Here is a 20,063-nt window from a genome sequence, read left to right as displayed (position 1 = left end):
GGAATGGTATGTTATCTTATCTTGCTGTATATAGATCTAAATGTTTTTAGCCAATCACAGACTGTGTTGTTACCAGTTCCCAGTATCAGTCAACCAATAAGAGTTGTGTCTGTGGCTTTCAGTTGAATAGAGGAGTTCATAGGCTTTCCCAGAGGGTCCGTGCTATTCGGGTTCCTTGGGATGTCCCTACCTCAATCAAGTATAAATGTAAAATAGTTACGTTTAGTGTTAGTTAAGGGTTATAGTTTAGGGTTCAAGGTATGGATGTAACAAGGAATCCAGATAGCTGTGACCATTCATAGAGTGAGAGACGGGCACAATATTTGAGAGTTCGGCGGCGACACAGACGTACATTTTTTTTACAAGCGGCAGACGTGATTTTCGATAGTGTCTGCCCCAGATAGTTTCCTTAGAGATGATGAAAATAATTTCCAAAATGTCCTTGATCCGATTGAGGAGTAAGTAGGCAATATTTAAGTTGTGATATTGTTAGGAAATATTTAGTCCTACTGTGTTAAGGTAAATTTGGTTTACTTGAAAATAACTTTTTGTTGATAACGAGTTGTACGAAAGACTATTGAAAGTAAATATTAGTTCATCATAGGAGAGCTGTAGCTCCGCCCACCGGTGATGTGGAGCAGAGCATGCTGGGCGATCTCTAACTAAGGAGAAGGTATTAACTAGAGAAATTACACAAGCCAAGTGATAAGTTACAGCCATCTTCTGTGATTACCTTTAGTTGGCATTCTTTGTTTTAGCCAAGGCTAGTGTGCGTCTTTCAGAAATGTGTGTTCATATTTCTTACTATTCATGTATTGTGGACGCACTCTACTTAATGCTAATTAGCGTTTTTGCCGCGAGCTATCAACTGTAAGCTTGCTAACCCTGTTTCTGTTATCTCATTTCAGACATTTAGCATTTCAGTATATAGTATAATGTCCACCTGTGTCTAGTCTTATATGCGCTGTGGTTGTATGGATGTATACTGTATATATTATGTGGGTATTTTGTTAGCAATGAGCCTTGTGGATGTAGCTATATACATTCAAGTTCATGCAGTTGTGTGAGGATGATGGTGCTGCTCGTTAGTGCTGTGTAGTTGCACTCCTCTGATCATTCATTAATGAAGTCACAGCCATGTTGTTAGGCTGTATTTCCCCGTGCAGCAGATAAGCTATAAATAATATGGCTACAATAGGTTATGTAATTGGAGGTTGTATTAAGTAGAGGTCGACCGATTAATCGGAATCTTTGATTAATTAGGGACGATTTCAAGTTTTCATAACAATCGGTAATTGGCATTTTTGGACACCGATTATGGACGATTACATTGCACTCCATGAGGAGACTGCGTGGCAGGCTGACTACCTGTTATGCGAGTGCAGCAAGGAGCCAAGGTCAGGTGCTAGCTAGCATTAAACTGATCTTATAAAAAACAATCAATCTTCACATAATCACTAGTTAACTACACATGGTTGATGATATTACTAGTTTATCTAGCTTGTCCTGCGTTGCATATAATCGATGCAGTGCCTGTTAATTTATCATTGAATCACAGCCTACTTCTCCAAACGGGTGGTTTAACAAGCGCATTCGTGAAAAAAGCACTGTCGTTGCACCAATGTGTACCTAACCATGAACATCAACGCCTTTCTTAAAATCAATACACAAGTATATATTTTTAAACCTGCATATTTATTTAATATATGGCCTGCTAACATGAATTTCTTTTAACTAGGATAAATTGTGTCACTTATCTTGCATTCTGTGCAACAGAGTCAGGGTATATGCAGCAGTTTGGGCCGCCTGGCTCGTTGCGAACTGTGTGAAGACCATTTCTTCCTAACAAAGACAACCAACTTCGCCAAACGGGGGATGATTTAACAAAAACGCATTTGCGAAAAATGCACAATCGTTGCATGAATGTACCTAACCATAAACATCAATGCCTTTCTTAAAATCAATACACAGAAGTATATATTTTTTTAAACCTGCATATTTAGTTCAAAGAAATTCATGTTAGCAGGCAATATTAACTAGGCAAATTGTATGACTTCTCTTGCGTTCATTGCACACAGAGTCAGGGTATATGCAACAGTTTGGGCCGCCTGGCTTGTTGCGAACTAATTTGACAGAATTTGACATAATTATAACGTAACATTGAAGGTTGTGCAATGTAACAGGAATATTTAGACTTATGGATGCCACCCGTTAGATAAAATAAGTAACGGTTCCGTATTTCACTGGAAGAATAAACGTTTTGTTTTCGAAATGATAGTTTCCGGATTTGACCATATTAATGACCTAAGGCTCGTATTTCTGTGTGTTATTATATTATAATTAAGTCTATGATTTGATAGTGCAGTCTGACTGAGCGGTGGTAGGCAGCAGAAGGCTCGTAAGCATTCATTCAAACAGCACTTTCCTGCGTTTGCCAGCAGCTCTTCGCAATGCTTCAAGCATTGCGCTGTTTATGACTTCAAGCCTATCAACTCCCGAGATTAGGCTGGCAATACTAAAGTACGTATTAGAACATCCAATAGTCAAAGGTATATGAAATACAAATGGGATAGAGAGAAATAGTCCTATAATAACTACAACCTATAACTTCTTACCTGGGAATATTGAAGACTCATGTTAAAAGGAACCACCAGCTTTCATATGTTCTCATGTTCTGAGCAAGGAACTTAAATGTTAGCTTTTTTACATGGCACATATTGCACTTTTACTTTCTTCTCCAACACTTTGTTTTTGCGTTATTTAAACCAAATTGAACATGTTTCATTATTTATTTGAGACTACATTTATTTTATTGCTGTATTATATTAAGTTAAAATAAAAGTGTTCATTGTTCAGTCAGTATTGTTGTAATTGTCGTGTGTGTGTGTGTGTGTGTGTGTGTGTGTGTGTGTGTGTGTGTGTGTGTGTGTGTGTGTGTGCAAATAAAATCGGCTGATTAATCGGTATCGGCTTTTTTTTGGGGTCCTCCAATAATCGGTATCGGCATTGAAAAATCAAAATTCGTCGACCTTTAGTATTAAGTTTATACATGCCATTTACTATTGTATTTAATTTCCCCCTTTTCAGAACCATACACTCTCTTGGTTAACACAATTGTCAAGCCATGCACTGTGCTGTTCCTGCCTGCTCTGTGAATCAGCATCATTAAACTACCTCAACTGGAATTGTGTGTATTGTTGTGAATTGTTAAATACTACTGCACTGTTGAAGCTAGGAACACAAGCATTTCGCTACACCCGCAATAACATCTGCTAAATATGTGTATGTGACCAATAAAATTGGATTTGATTTGAATCCTACCTGGCTGTCAGCTGTGCCATTACAAGCACCTGGGAGAGAACACATAGTGCTAAGAAAACGCTAAGAATATACAGGCCCAACAGGTCCACAACTACACAAGTTGATAAAGTATTGTTGAAAGCGCGTAGGCAATATTATTTACTGTGTCGATAGGGGAGTAGGCTAGTGTACAATAATAACGTAATTTGATGTGCTAGTATTTATTTCATGGATGAATTAAATTGTAAATGAAAATATACATGTGGTGCTATAGGATATATACATATTTTACATTGTAATACACTGCCCCTACATGCCATTGTGTGCTGGAGCTATGGGTTTATTTTTCCACTGTCACTAGGCCTACACATTCACACTCAAACTACTTTTCACTGAAGAGAAACGAGGTACAACATACAACACTGATCGAAGACCTAAAATCATGCCTGACAAGACCAATGCAATCATAACAGTATCATATTATAGTGTGGAAACAGGAGTAACCTATTCTACAATAATGTAACTGTATTATCTAATTTATAAATGAAATTGTAAATGTGGATGGGTACACTACTTCATTCATTGATTATGGTATTGTACAAATTAGATACAGGAGTAGCCTGAAGTCTACAATAATAATGTCATTGAATGGGCAATAGTGTCATTTAATTGATGAATTAAATTGTAAATGGGGATGTGTAGGCTACTTCATTCAGTGAATACTGAATGTCTTGCTATCGCTGGGAGTATGTTAATGAAGGCTTCAGCTGTTGAATTATGGTAATGTCAAACAAATTTCTAAATCTTATCTTTATTTTAGTCAAGAAGTGATGAGCGAGAGCAACCAATCAGCATCACTGCAGCTGTTCTACCCACCACCCACACTGCTCTCCCTCCACAAGCAACCACATCCTCTTCTCCTGTTCAACTCATTTGCCGCCACACTGAAAAGAACTGTACATACATAACTCTGTGCCCATCTCAATGCAACATGAGCCATCCAAGGCCTCTGCTGGACACCTAAAATGTGAGAAATGTAAACAAGATGCTACAGGGTGTGTGTGTGTGTGTGTGTGTGTGTGTGTGTGTGTGTGTGTGTGTGTGTGTGTGTGTGTGTGTGTGTGTGTGTGTGTGTGTGTGTGTGTGTGTGTGTGTGTGTGTGTGTGTGTGTGTGTGTGTGTGTGTGTGTGTGTGTGTGTGTGTGTGTGTGGGGAGTTCCAAGAAAATACATGAGAAGATGGCAGAAATAGTGAATTGGATACTACAGTCACCCCTGGTGGAGGTTCTTGGAACACTGCTATTTAAGTCTGAGCAGAGGTTGATGAAAACCTTTGAAGGTGGTGGTGCTATGTTGAGCGTTATCTTGAATACCAGGCAGATGTTTGAGTATAGAATTAAATGGTGTAAACTTAACAGGATAAACTTGTTGAGTATACTCTTTGAGAAAGGGGTTCCAGCAGGGTTCTTTGGCTGTCACCAAAGGAGAACCCTTTTTGGTTCCGTGTAGAACCCTCTGTGGAATGGAGCCCAAAAGGGTTCTACCTAGGCACAGAAGGTGTTCTACCTGGAACCAAAAAGGGTTTTCCTATGGGGACAGCAGAATAATCCTTTTAGGTTGTAGATAGTGTAGGCCTATATTGCAGTGGTGGTTCTGTGGTTTTCTGTAAAAAAAAATTAAAAAATCACTGGTGGTGGGGTGTTTTGAGTTTCAGGGACAGTGCAAATTAATCAATGTTTGAGTAAAAGTGCCGTTTTTTGCCAGCCGGCTAATTTTCAACCACAGTCCCTGGGCAGGTTATTAAAAACAGTTACAATAACAATACAGACAATGAATGAGCAGTGAGCACATGCAGAGCAACATAGGACAAGCAACATGTAGCATGCAGACAGAGCAATAGCACAAAAAGCAACAAAACAAAATTCTTAAAAGCAACAGTGTTTCCACACCTCACAAGCTACAGACAACATGGAAAGCAACAATTCACAGCTAGGATGATGTTCACAAGTCTGATTGGCCTTTATCCATGTCTTCATGTTTTTTGTGAAGGTGTGATAGGTGGTGCAGTTGTATGTGTCAGATGGCTGTGTTCCAGATATGGGAAGCTCTCACAGAGAAAGCAGATTGAGTAAAAGTGTTTTTCCTTAAGGGAACTATACAGTCACCTCTCATGGCAGACCTTGTGGATCTGCTGCCATGGGCTTGGGTTTTCTGTTTACTAGAAGTACTGAGTGGAGGGAGCCAGGCCATTTAGGATCTTGAATACAAGACGTGTTGGTGTATTGCACAAGATTTTTCCAATTTAGGAGCTCAATGCTTTCTGAGGATGTAACAGTGATGATGGCTATTGGGCTTCCTATCAAGCACTTTGAGAGCCTGCTTGTAGACAGACTGAATGGGTTTTAATGTTGTACAGGAAGCTTGGGCCCAACTAGTCAAGCAGTATGTTAAGTGGGGGAGAATCATAGATTTGAAGTACAATTTTGCTACCTCTGTAGTCAAACATTTTCATATAAATCGAAAATTAGCTAGGTTGAATTAGATTATTTGAGTTACCTTTTTCACCTGCTTTTTAAGAGGTTGGAATCCAGTATGATGCCAATGTACTTAAAATCGGATACCACCTGGAGCTTCTACCCTGACACATAGACATCTGGCTCTGTAGCATCAGTTGCCCTCTGTGAAGAACATGCAGACTGTTTTTTTTTCACATTGAGACGCAAACATGAGTCACTGAGCCACTATGTAACCTTGACCATTACAGTAGTGAGTTCTTGTGTAGCTTGTTTGCTCTTTGCATGCAAATATATCACTGTATCATCTGCATGCATTTGAACTTCAAATGCATCTGACGCACTGGGTTCTGCCTTCGAGGTATGATTTAAAGGCATGAAGGTATGATCTCAAGGCATCGGGGGAAAAGTTTAACTTAGACAATTTTGTGATAAGAACCTCATGGTTAACAGTATCAAAAGTAGAGGTCGACCGATTAATCGCCACGGCCGATTAATTAGGGCCGATTTCAAGTTTTCAAAACAATCGGTAATCTGCATTTTTGGATGCCGATTACATTGCATTCCACGAGGAAACTGCGTGGCAGGCTGACTACCTGTTACGCGAGTGCAGCAAGGAGCCAAGGTAAGTTGCTATCTAGCATTAAACTTATCTTATAAAAAACAATCAATCTTAACATAATCACTAGTTAACTGCACATGGTTGATGATATTACTAGGTTAACTAGCTTGTCCTGCGTTGCATATAATCAATGCGGTGTTTGTTAATTTATCATCGAATCACAGCCTACTTCGCCAAAAGGGGGATGATTTAAAAAAGCGAATTTGCAAAAACAAACACAATCGTTGCACGAATGTACCTAACCATAAACATCAATGCCTTTCTTAAAATCAATACACAGAAGTATATATTTTTAAACCTGCATATTTAGTTAAAATAAATTAATGTTAGCAGGCAATATTAACTATGGAAATTGTGCCACTTCTCTTGCGCTCATTGCACACAGTCAGGGTATATGCAACAGCTTGGGCCGCCTGGCTCATTGCAAACTAATTTGCCACAATGTTACATAATTATGACATATTGCAGGTTGTGCAATGTAACAGCAATATTTAGACTTAGGGTTGCCACCCGTTCGATAAAATATGGAACGGTTCCGTATTTTACTGAAGGAATAAACGTTTTGTTTTCGAAATGATAGTTTCCGGATTTTACCATATTAATGACCAAAGGCTCGTATTTCTGTGTTTATTATAATTAAGTCTATGATTTGATATTTGATAGAGCAGTCTGACTGAGCGGTGGTAGGCGGCAGCAGGCTCGTAAGCATTCATTCAAACTTTACTGTGTTTGCCAGGAGCTCTTAGCAATGTTCGTATCACAGCGCTGTTTATGACTTCAAGCCTATATCAACTCCTGAGATTAGGCTAGCAATACTAAAGTGCCTATTAGAACATCCAATAGTCAAAGGTATATGAAATACAAATGGTATAGAGAGAAATAGTCGATGCGTCATAATTCCTATAATAACTACAACCTAAAACTTTTTAACTGGGAATATTGAACCACCAGCTTTCATATGATCTGAGCAAGGAACTTAAACGTTAGATTTTTGACATTGCACTTATTGCACTTTTACTTTCTTCTCCAACACTGTGTTTTTGCATTATTTAAACCAAATTGAGACTAAATTGATTTTATTTATGTATTATATTAAGTTAAAATAAGTGTTCATTCAGTACTGTAATTGTTTACAAATATATATACAGTTGAAGTCGGAAGTTTACATACACTTAGGTTGGAGTTATTGAAACTCGTTTTTCAACCACTCCACAAATTTCTTGTAAAAAAACTATAGTTTTGGGAAGTCGGTTAGGACATCTACTTTGTGCATGACACAAGTAATTTTTCCAACAATTGTTTACAGACATTATTTCACTTATAATTCGCATGTATCACAATTTCAGTGGGTCAGACGTTTACATACACTAAATTGACTGTGCCGTTAAACAGCTTGGAAAATTCCAGAAAATGATGTCATGGCTTTAGAAGTTTCTGATAGGCTAATTGACATCATTTGAGTCAATTGGAGGTGTACCTGTGGATGTATTTCAAGGCCTACCTTCAAACTCAGTGCCTCTTTGCTTGTCATCATGGGAAAATCAAAAGAAATCAGCCAAGACCTCCGAAAACAATTGTAGACCACAAGTCTGGTTCATCCTTGGGAGCAATTTCTAAATGCCCTAAGGTACCACGTTCATCTGTACAAACAATAGTACGCAAGTATAAACACCATGGGACCCCGCAGACATTATAACGATTAGGAAGGAGATGCGTTCTGTCTCCTAGAGATGAACGTACTTTGGTGCGAAAAGTGCAAATCAATCCCAGAACAACAGCAAAGGACCTTGTGAAGATGCTGGAGGAAACGGGTACAAAAGTATCTATATCCACAGTAAAACACGTCCTATATTGACATAACCTGAAAGGCCGCTCAGCAAGGAAGAAGCCACTGCTCCAAAACTGCATAAAAAAGCCAGACTACGGTTTGCAACTCCACATGGGGACAAAGATCGTACTTTTTGGAGAAATGTCCTCTGGTCTGATGAAACAAAAATATAACTGAAGAGAACTGTTTGGCCATAATGACCATGGTGATGTTTGGAGGAAAAAGTGGGACGCTTGCAAGCTGAAGAACACCATCCCAACCTTGAAGCACGGGTGTGGCAGCATCCTGAGGAAGGAAAATTATGTGGATATATTGAAGCAACATCGCAAGACACCAGTCAGGAAGTTAAAGCTTGGTCGCAAATGGGTCTTCCAAATGGACAATGATCCAAGCATACTTCCAAAGTTGTGGCAAAATGGCTTAAGGACAACAAAGTCATGGTATTGGGGTGGCCATGAAAATTTGTGGGCAGAACTGAAAAAGCGTGTGTGAGCAAGGAGGCCTACAAACCTGACTCAGTTACACCAGCTCTGTCAGGCGGAATGGGCCAAAATTCCCCCAGCTTATTGTGGGAAGCTTGTGGAAAGCTACCTGAAACGTTTGACCGAAGTTCAACAATTTAAAGGCAATGCTACCAAATACTAATGGAGTGCATGTAAACTTCTGACCCACTGGGAATGTGATGAAAGAAATAAAAGCTGAAATAAATAATTCTCTCTTCTATTATTCTGACATTTCACATTCTTAAAATAAAGTGGCGATCCTAACCTAATTAAATGTCAGGAATTGTGAAAAACGTTTAAATGTATTTGGCTAAGGTGTATGTAAACTTCTGACTTCAACTGTGTGTATGTAATGTATGTATGTATGTATGTATGTATATGTATATATATATATATATATATATGTATATGTATATGTGTATATATCCTGTAGGTTCATGCTCTACAACATTCGCAGAGTACAACCCTGCCTCACACAGGAAGCGGCGCAGGTCCTAATCCAGGCACTTGTCATCTCCCGTCTGGATTACTGCAACTCGCTGTTGGCTGGGCTCCCTGCCTGTGCCATTAAACCCCTACAACTCATCCAGAACGCCGCAGCCCGTCTGGTGTTCAACCTTCCCAAGTTCTCTCACGTCACCCCGCTCCTCCGCTCTCTCCACTGGCTTCCAGTTGAAGCTCGCATCCGCTACAAGACCATGGTGATTGCCTACGGAGCTGTGAAGGGAACGGCACCTCCGTACCTTCAGGCTCTGATCAGGCCCTACACCCAAACAAGGGCACTGCGTTCATCCACCTCTGGCCTGCTGGCCTCTGAGGAAGCACAGTTCCCGCTCAGCCCAGTCAAAACTGTTCGCTGCTCTGGCACCCCAATGGTGGAACAAGCTCCCTCACGACGCCAGGACAGCGGAGTCAATCACCACCTTCCGGAGACACCTGAAACCCCACCTCTTTAAGGAATACCTAGGATAGGATAAAGTAATCCTTCTAACCCCCCCCCTTAAAAGATTTAGATGCACTATTGTAAAGTGGTTGTTCCACTGGATATCATAAGGTGAATGCACCAATTTGTAAGTCGCTCTGGATAAGAGCGTCTGCTAAATGACTTAAATGTAATGTAAATGTAATAGGAAAACATTAAAAGCTTATTAATAGAACTACATTTAGCATAATTGTGAACAAATATAACGTGGGGAAAAGTCAGGATCCTAGTCAGGCTATTGTTTGTCAAATCCAGATTAAATATAGGTCTTCATGTGTATCAAATCTGTAGGTGGTTGTGGGCTAAATCAATGACAAACAGCTGAAATGTTCAGGCTTTATGATCTGTGATCAAAACAGGCTGGGGTGTTTTCGGTTCCGTTTAGGCTAAGGTTATGCGAAAGAATGTAACTGCACTGAAATGAATAGCCTGATTCAATGCAATTCTCCTGAATAGAAAAGTGTTTATCTGTTTGGTCTAGAGATAGACTCATACCAATTCTATCTTTTAGGTCTTTTGTGGTAGGCGTAGCCTACGGCTAATATTCTGAATTGTGGAGCTTTTAATAAAGCAACCACATTTTCCTGTGATGTTGAGGCTGAGCAAGACCTTCGATAGGCTAGTAGACTATGCAGAAATTATCGTGGAGTTAATCATTGTTATAGCCTAGATCGCTTTATATAATCTGGACCGTTGTTTTTCTAAGGCTAAGCAAACAAGGGGTAGCATATGCTTTTTGCCCATCTCTATAACAAGGGTTAGGCCTATATCCTCAATTCAAGCCCTGCTTTTAACCATAAAACATCTCCACAGAAATGTATAGCCTAAGGATTGCATGGTGACAGTGATTGTGTCTGTTAAATCGGTAAACTGGGAACTCTGGGGAGGAAAACGAGGTTGAATCATGACATCAGTGATTTTTATAGGTCAGAGAAAGAGTTTCTGAATTGGAATTCTGAGTTGGATGACTGTTCAAAACAATTTTTCCCAGTTTGAGCTCGTTTTTTCCAGAGTTCCCAGTTGTCTTGAATACACTGATGTCGAAAGTCAGAGATTGACAAGTTCTGAGTTGTTTTGAATGCATCACTAAAGACCTAGGCTACCTCCAACAAAGAAGCCCTTGTGTCCATATTGATTTGAGAAATAGGCATATCTACACAGTAATGGTGTCTGGCTGCAAATCAACTAGCCTAATAATTTTTGTATTGAGGTGATATGCCTATTTTAGCTAAATCGACAAATGAAATTGATTACTCTGGCAATGAAAACTATTTTTTATCAAATCATGTACATGTAGATGTTTGTAAGGCGTTCATGGTGAGATCTTTTAATAATAAACTAAACAGACACAAACTAACACGTGTCACATGTACATGATGTGAAAGCATGATGTACACGTAGATGTCATGTAGATGTTTTTAAGGCATTCATGGTGAGATCTTTCATAGTAAACTTACAAGCAAACTGACATGTCACGTGTCAGTGCCACATTATGCGACGTGAACATGACGTGTATGTGTCACGTGACATGAACGTAATGGCAGTTTGACGCCGTAGAAAAAAACTTGTCACCATTGACAATGCATGTTAATTCATGGCAGTATTTTCTGGCGCTATGAAGACATTAGGTGACTTGGTGAGAGGTATCAGTAGCTTCAAGATGCTTAATTCTGGCCTGAATCACCCCCCATAGGTCTAATTCCTGCCCAAATAAATGCGCAGGTATTGCATCAACCCGTCTGCATCAACCATTGGTTAGTCACGTCATCGACTGTGCAGGGCAGCGCCTAAAAGAGAAGAAGGGTTAGAACACTGGTCTTGTTAATCAGGGTTTGGAAGTTCAATTATCACTTCCTTGATGGGGTTACATGTTTTGGCCCAGCTGATGTATGTGACCCAGGCAACACCCTTCATGGTCAGAGTCTCTGATGTCACCAATCAAATTTGTTTGAATCTTTATTGCTTTTCACCGGTATTACACCAACGAACATGTATGTGTACAAAATGTCTATGCAGTGGACATGAGTCAGGCTCATGGTCTCGTTATGAGGTAGCCCTGCCTGCGACTTCAAAATCAGTGTCACCCTCAGCCCAAAGGGAATCTTCTCTTGGTCTAATGGTCAAGATGTTGGTTTCTCCCATGGGAGACCAGGGTTTAGATCCGGCCCGCTACAATGGCACCCAACGTGGGGGAGGCGGTACAAGGGGGGTGAATGTAGCGGACATGAATCGGTGTTATAGGCTCATGATGAGGATGCCTTGCCCTAGGGGGTCTATTTTGAGGACTGATAGCCAAAGTAATCGTATTTTAATCTACATTTATTCTGAACAATATCAGATTTAAAAAATAACTGCAGTAGATGCACAGACAGTTGTGGTAATTGTGTGGCTGCTTTAACTGACAAGTCAAGCTCTGAACTTTCATTCTGAACACCAAACCATAATTAATCTAACCATTAGATGGGGCCATACCGTAACAAGCCCATTTCCTCTACCTCAGCAGTCACTCATCAAACGTTACTTGGTCTGACTAATGCTATGCAGCAGACACAAGTGGTGTCAGAACATTATACATCCATAGAAACCACCACTCTCCAGTAGTCTACTCTCAAAATCCATAGAAAGGACTGGACCATAGTCAGCCACTGGCAAGTTTTGATTGAATTGGCAGAAATTTGCACAGGTGCCATCCCACTAGGCACAAACTGGTTAAATCAATGTTGTTTCCACTTCTTTTCAACCCCCAGAAATGTATGTGACGACATTGAATCAATGTGAAACTGATTGCATTTGCTTGGGGTCTGCTCAGGAAGGAGACACATTCTGTCTCCTAGAGATGAAAGTACTTTGGTGCGAAAAGTGCAAAATTAATCCAGAACAACAGCAAAGGACCTTGTGAAGATGCTGGAGGAAACCGGTACAAAATTATCTATATCCACAGTAAAACGAGTCCTATATTGACATATCCTGAAAGGATGCTCAGCAAGGAAGAAGCCACTGCTCCAAAACCGCCATAAAAAAAAGCCAGACTACGGTTTGCAACTCCACATGGGGACAAAGATTGTACTTTTTGGAGAAATGTCCTCTGGTCTGATGAAACAAAAATATAACTGTTTGGCCATAATGACCATCATTATGTTTGGAGGAAAAAGGGGGAGGCTTGCAAGCCGAAGAACACCATCCCAACCGTGAAGCACGGGCGTGGCAGCATCATGTTGTGGGGGTGCTTTGCTGCAGGAGGGACGGGTTCACTTCACAAAATAGATGGCATCATGAGAAAGGAAGATTATGTGGATATATCTCAAGACATCAGTCAGGAAGTTAAAGCTTGGTTGCAAATGGGTCTTCCAAATGGACAATGACCCCAAGCATACTTCCAAAGTTGTGGCAAAATGGCTTAAAGACAGCAAAGTCAAGGTATTGGAGTGGCCATCACAAAGCCCTGACCTCAATCCTATAGAAAATGTGTAAGCAGAACTGAAAAAGCGTGTGCGAGCAAGGAGGCCTTACAAACCTGACTCAGTTACACCAGCTCTGTCAGGCGAAATGGGCCAAAATTCACTCAACTTATTGTGGGAAGCTTGTGGAAGGCTACCCGAAACGTTTGACCCAAGTTAAACAATTTAAAGGCAATGCTACGAAATACTAATTGAGTGTATGTAAACTTCTGACCCAGTGGGAATGTGATGAAAGCAATAAAAGCTGAAATAAATCAAATTAATCTACTATTAATTATTCTGACATTTCACATTATTAAAATAAAGTGGTGATCCTATCTGACCTAAGACAGGGAATTTTTACTAGGATTAAATGTCAGGAAAAATGGAGTTTAAATGTATTTGGCTGAGGTGCATGTAAACTTCCAACTTCAACTGTATTGTTATTTTACTGCTGCTGTTTGTAATTATTTTTTACTTATTTTGTATATTTTTTACTTTTTTTTTTACTTAACATGGTTCTCTTCTTAAATTCATAAAGCATTGTTGGTTAAGAGCTTGTAAGTTAGCATTTCACTGTCTACATCTGTGTATTCGGCACATTTGACAAATAACATTTGATTTGATTTTTCATTTGACCGTGGTATTTTGGACCTAGTAATTGCAGAATAACTACAGTTATACTGCAAAATTACTGCAGTTAAAAAAACGTATTTTGAAGCATACATATAGATATACTGCAATCCGACTGCAATCTTTTTTCGTAAAGGGATTCAGGGGAAAATGTCGGTAGTCAGAGGCTTACCAACGTTTTAGGCAAGGCAGACCGTCATTTAGTGCGATGTGTTTTCTCCTTAAACAAATCTAGGTAGGTGTCTGACTGCCGACATTTTCAGCCCATTTCTAAATATACAATGGGTTTGCAAAATACAGCCTGCACTCTGTTCAAAAGGTGCCAAGTAGACAACTCTCTGCCGGTAAATGCTACAGGTGTGTCCGTGCCTTTTGAAGGTTGTTACTTGTTACCTCAGCGCTGTGAAATGATTATGCCTATGTTTAACCTTTGATTTGTGTAGTGAAAATAGTATTTCACTGTTCCAGATAGCAACCAGGCTTTATGACCATGCCTTGCAAATGGAACCACAGGAGCTTTATGAATGCGTTAAAATATTTAAATCAGCAACAACCCCCTCATTATCCAGACTGGTCTTATAGACTAGACGTTACATAGTAAATGTAAATCCGGGACACTCAAATTAGTATGACATACGTATGGTTACATAAGATAGAAAGTTACTTAAAGCAAAAACAAAAGGAGGGTGGTTGGTCGGGGTGGCATATAACAAGAAAGTCTAGCAACCTAAAGGTTATTTGTTCGAATCTCATCACGGACAATTTGAGCTAATTTGCAACTACTGTCTACTTTTTAGCTACTTTGCAACTACTTAGCATGTTAGATAACCCATAACTATTTTAGCTAACCCAAACACTAGCCTTAACCTTTTTAACCTTAACTCCTAACCCCTAGACTCTAGAGCTAGCAAACGTTTGCGTTAGCCACCTAGCTAATGTTAGCCAGAACAATTTGGAATTCCTAATTTGTTTTGCAAATTCGTAACATATTGTACATTTTGCAAATATGTAACATATTGTACAAATTGCAATTTGTAGCATATCATACGAATTGTAATTCGTAACATATCATAAGAAATGGATGATGGACATCCAGAATTTAATACATACCATACGAAACATAACATATCATAATAAATGGAGTGTCTCAGATAAATGTACAGAATAAAACTGTAATGACCTGGCAAGATCATAAACAAACAAATGTCCAGACGAATTCCAGGTTTATTAACCCAACTCAACACAGGCTACTGTTTGGCCGTAGCCCACGCCAAATAAATCAAGGATCACAGTATAAAACATCTCTTGTTAAGACAAAACGTAAGAGAACAATGGCTATGCATGGTCTTAAATTTACGGTGCTCCACCCCCCGGCCGCTTCACCAACCACAAGGATGCCCGGCACCGGAACATTCCAGGCATTCCTGTGGTTGGCAGATAGCAGGTTGACTGGCATGTCGGACCCAGCGAACACTAGGTACTGGTAAATATAACACAACAAACGAACAGCATAACTCATAACACACAGCTGTCTGTGCGGGTCGCTACAATACGAAATGCTCTGAGACCATGTTGCAACATCCTGTCACATCCCACCAGATCTTCCTGTCAGATTTGGGATTTGAACCTGACTCTCAACCCTATAGGCTACCTACACTTTTTTAGGCTACCTACACTTTTTTGAGTGTTGACAGTCAGCAAGCATAGCCTACCATCAGAGACAGATTTGGCTACCTATCCAAATGTAAGGTGTTTGTTGGAAGTAACAAACTTGTTCATGCTTGCGTTCAATCAACATTTTATTATTAGAGATTGACAGAACATATTCTGTTAACAGGTGTATGTTGGGTATAATGATTGGTTGACTCATTTTGGGGATCTAGATGGATCTAACCCCTGAATCACGCCTACACATGCGATAGATATACTCCTCTTCGTTACTTCACCATGAGGTGTCCACGCGGTCTTTCTGTGTGCTGATTGGCAAGGAGGTGCACAAGCAAGATATGTTTTACCAATGAGAGGGCTGTACATGCAGCAGTTCAGACGGTGCATTCACCGACAGCATGCACAGTCCCGTAACGGGATAGTGAGTATGCGGCTGGCGAAACTGGGTTGTGATGTCTACTCGCCATCCATATAAAACCAATGCGGAGACTTGCTGTTTACAGTCAGCTCCGAATTGTACGTTTGATGACAATAAGTAGCTAACGTTGTGACAGTATAGTGATTGGATTGCAATCAAACTGTTGGACATTTGTTCATCAGTGGAATTCAATAGGCTTAACTAGCTAATAATAGCGGTCGGCTATTTTCCACTTAAATTTTCTTAACCACTGGGACACTGAACAAATATTAAAATGGTCATCATTACAAAGAAATTGAAGACCTTTGAGGTAGTTTTCCATGATCCTACTAAGGCTTTCTACTCCAGTGGTGACAAGGTAGCCGGGAATATTGTGGTTGAGGTGTCGGAGGTGACCAAGGTGTCCGCTATGAGAGTGTTTGGAATTGGATGCGCAAAAGTGGAGTACGCGAAAGGAAAGCACAGATACCGTGAAGACATTGAATATCTGAAATACGAAGATACCGTTTATCTGGAGCACCAGCCTAGAGGTAACATTACAAACTAAAATATACAAAAAGTAAATGGCTTTGTCTCGAATGTGAATATAGCCATTCAATGCAGTCGGCAGGCTACACTCGATGTCATCCAGTTTTTATGCACTGTCACTAGTTGGCTACTGCAATCTGCGAGTACAGTGCACTGCGCAAAGATGGAGCATGAGAAATTATGCTTTATAGACTAGCTGTATGTTTTATTTCCATACGTCTATGTTTATGGATGATCAAATGCGCCAGTGGTGGTTGTTATTGGCCCATAAGCACTAGAAGTTGACCAAGGATGTCCTGTGGTCTACAGTGGATTGCACAAATAGACCAAAATATATTAACCTAAGAGAGATTGGCCAAATTCATAGTTTAATGAATGGACCATAATGTATTTCTCTCGTCCTCAGATTCCATTGGCTCGGTCACTCTCAGACCAGGGAACAGATATGAGTACATGTTTGGCTTTGAGCTGCCACATCCTGGGTAAGCATCAAGGACTGTAAAAACCTTGTTGTTTGTTACCTGTAAAAGCATAGCATTATGTGGTAATGACAGTATCCCACAATTAAAATTCCTCCTGCTTTTGTCACAGGCAACTGGTGTCGTCCTACAAGGGGAAGTTTGGCTGTGTCCAGTATTATGTCAGGGCCGTGATGGAGAGGCCTTCCCAGCCTGCCTTGCAGTGCGAGAAACCCTTTGAGGTGGAGGAGCCCTTGGACATCAACACCCCTGACCTCCTGGTACATAACAGCTCATTCACATCATCATAATTATCACCACAAAGAATAATGCCACTTGATAGTTATTACATTATACACATTGCTACTTGACAGTGATTGTATTATACACCTTGTTCTCCTGAATGAGCCATGTAATGATGATGCATGGCTTAATAATGTTAATGACAATTGTATAACTTTGCCATAACTAGCTTTACATGAGGGATTATAAGGTGTGGGTGGATGGTGTTAGGCTTGATGGTTGACTTGCAATCAACATACTTGGTGATTTATGTTTAACTCATGTTAATGTTTCTCATTGTTTCTCATCCAGGCTCCAGCTGCAGGTACGAAGGAGAAGAAGCTCACCTGCATGTTCATCCCAGATGGACATGTGTCCATCAGTGCCAAGATCGACCGCAAGGGCTTCTGCGAGGGCGAGGACATCTGCATCAATGCAAAGTTTGAAAACACCTGCTCGCGTATCGTGGTGCCCAAGGCAGCCATCATGGTCAAGCACACCTACCAGGCCAATGGCCGGACCAAGGTCCTAGGGCAGAAGCTTTCAGTCGTGAGGGGCAACCATATCATCTCGGGCATGTGTGACATGTGGCAGGGCAAGACCATCCGAGTGCCTAGGCTCAAGCCCTCACTCCTGGGGTGCGACATCATTCACGTGGACTATGCCCTCAGGGTGAGTCATTAACTTGAGACAACTTGTTGCTTGATATAGGCTAATACCATAAACCTCACATTGAAAATGATTGAAAGGACTTGTGACCTAGGAATGACATCTATCTATCCATCAGATCTATGTCCACATTCCCGGCAGTGACAAGGTGGTCCTAGAGTTGCCACTGGTCATCGGGACCATCCCCTTCAATGGCTTTGGCAGCCGCACCAACAGCATGAGCAGCCAGGCGGAGTCCCTGAACACCCCCTCCAGTAGCTTTGGGTCGCTGCGCCTCCCGTCACAACCCCCCAGCTACAGCAACATCTCCCGCGACTGCCGTATCGACTCCCCCCTCACACCGCTGCTGGTCGACTACGACGCAGATGAGGATGAAGGACTGTTCATGCGCGCCCCTGAGCTTTGGTACCCTCCTCCCCCTGCCTACTCCGAGGTAAGGAGATGGAGAATAGGAGATGGACATTTAACAGATATAGTCAGTTACTAGTGAAAAGTGAAGCAGATGGCACTGAGTTTGCACCGTTGCAAATGTGGTCTAATTGTTTTCTTTCCAACTGTTTCTCTCTTTCTTTCGAACATTCTCTCAGGTCGATGGGGATCTCAAACAGCAAGGGCCATGTTCTTCGGGTCAGCTGAACCACGAGTAAGAGTTGCAGTTAATCCCCGTTGTAGTCTAAGCACTGGTGGTTAGCCTTAGTGAGATCTGGGAATGGACTGGTGACTGGTTAAAGAGCAATACAGCTGTGAAGCAGAAAGAGTGGGGACCCTAGCCCTGAAGACTCTTTCAAGGAACAGAACTGAGATGTGTACTTGAGAGTCAAGTTGAAGTGAAATTATTCAGGTTGAATGAGTATTGATTGTAGATGTGGGTGTCCACATTCACTATCACCATTGCGGTCTTCAGAAACTGATCGTTCTACAGTTGGAAGTCGGAAGTTTACATACACTTAGGTTGGAGTCATTAAGAGTTGTTTTTTAACCACTCCACAAATTTCTTGTTAACAAACTATAGTTTTGGCAAGTCGGTTAAGACATCTACTTTGTGCATGACACAAGTCATTTTTCCAACAATTGTTTACAGACAGATTCTTTCACTTATCATTCACTGTATCACAATTCCAGTGGGTCAGAAGTTTACATACACTAAGTTGACTGTGCCTTTAAACAGCTTGGAAAATTCCTGAAAATTATGTCATGGCTTTAGAAGCTTCTGATATGCTAATTGACATAATTTGAGTCAATAAGGAGGTGTACCTGTGGATGTATTTCAAGGCCTACCTTCAAACTCCGTGCCTCTTTGCTTGGCATCATGGGAAAATCAAAAGAAATCATCCAAGACCTCAGAAAAGAAATTGTAGACCTCCACAAGTCTGGTTCATCCTTGGGAGCAATTTCCAAATGCCTGAAAGTACCACGTTCATCTGTACAAATAATAGTACGCAAGTATAAACACCATGGGACCACGCAGCCATCATGCCGCTCAGGAAGGAGACGCGTTCTGTCTCCTAGAGATGAACGTACTTTGGTGCGAAAAGTGCAAATCAATCCCAGAACAACAGCAAAGGACCTTGTAAAGATGCTGGAGGAAACGGGTACAAAAGTATCTATATCCACAGTAAAACGAGTCTTATATCGACATAACCTGAAAGGCCGCTTAGCAAGGAAGAATCCACTGCTCCAAAACCGCCATAAAAAGCCAGACTACGATTTGCAACTGCACATGGGGACAAATATCGTACTTTTTGGAGAAATGTCCTCTGGTCTGACAAAAATAGAACTGTTTGGCCATAATGACCATCGTGATGTTTGGAGGAAAAAGGGGAGGCTTGCAAGCCGAAGAACAACATCCCAACCGTGAAGCACGGGGGTGGCAGCATCATGTTGTGGAGGTGCTTTGCTGCTGCAGGAGGGACTGGTTCACTTCACAAAATAGATGGCATCATGAGGGGGGGAAATTATGTGGAAATATGAGGCAACATTTCAAGACATCAGTTAGGAAGTTAAAGCTTGGTCACAAATGGGTCTTCCAAATGGACAATGACCCCAAGCATACTTCCAAAGTTGTGGCAAAATGGCTTAAGGACAACAAAGTCAAGGTATTGGAGTGGCCATCACAAAGCCCAGACCTCAATCCTATAGAAAATGTGTGGGCAGAACTGAAAAAGCATGTGCGAGCAAGGAGGCATACAAACCTGACTCAGTTACACCAGCTCTGTCAGGAGGA

The 20,063-nt window shown here is 40.9% G+C and overlaps 1 protein-coding gene across 1 annotated transcript; it reads left to right on the top strand.

Moving 5' to 3' along the window:
• The first annotated feature begins 15,896 nt into the window (after positions 1-15,896).
• Positions 15,897-18,612, top strand: LOC106605448 (thioredoxin-interacting protein). Its single transcript, XM_014201118.2, has 6 exons — positions 15,897-16,432; positions 16,837-16,912; positions 17,022-17,169; positions 17,483-17,842; positions 17,958-18,272; positions 18,427-18,612. The coding sequence occupies exons 1-6, from the start codon at positions 16,177-16,179 to the stop codon at positions 18,484-18,486; spliced, it is 1,215 nt and encodes a 404-aa protein (XP_014056593.2). The 5' UTR covers positions 15,897-16,176; the 3' UTR covers positions 18,487-18,612.
• Positions 18,613-20,063: the final 1,451 nt, after the last annotated feature.

This window comes from Salmo salar, chromosome ssa05, assembly GCF_905237065.1.
Source record: "Salmo salar chromosome ssa05, Ssal_v3.1, whole genome shotgun sequence".
Taxonomy (NCBI): domain Eukaryota; kingdom Metazoa; phylum Chordata; class Actinopteri; order Salmoniformes; family Salmonidae; genus Salmo; species Salmo salar.
Note: the sequence above shows the minus strand (reverse complement) of the source record. Positions and strands in the feature narration are given on the sequence as shown.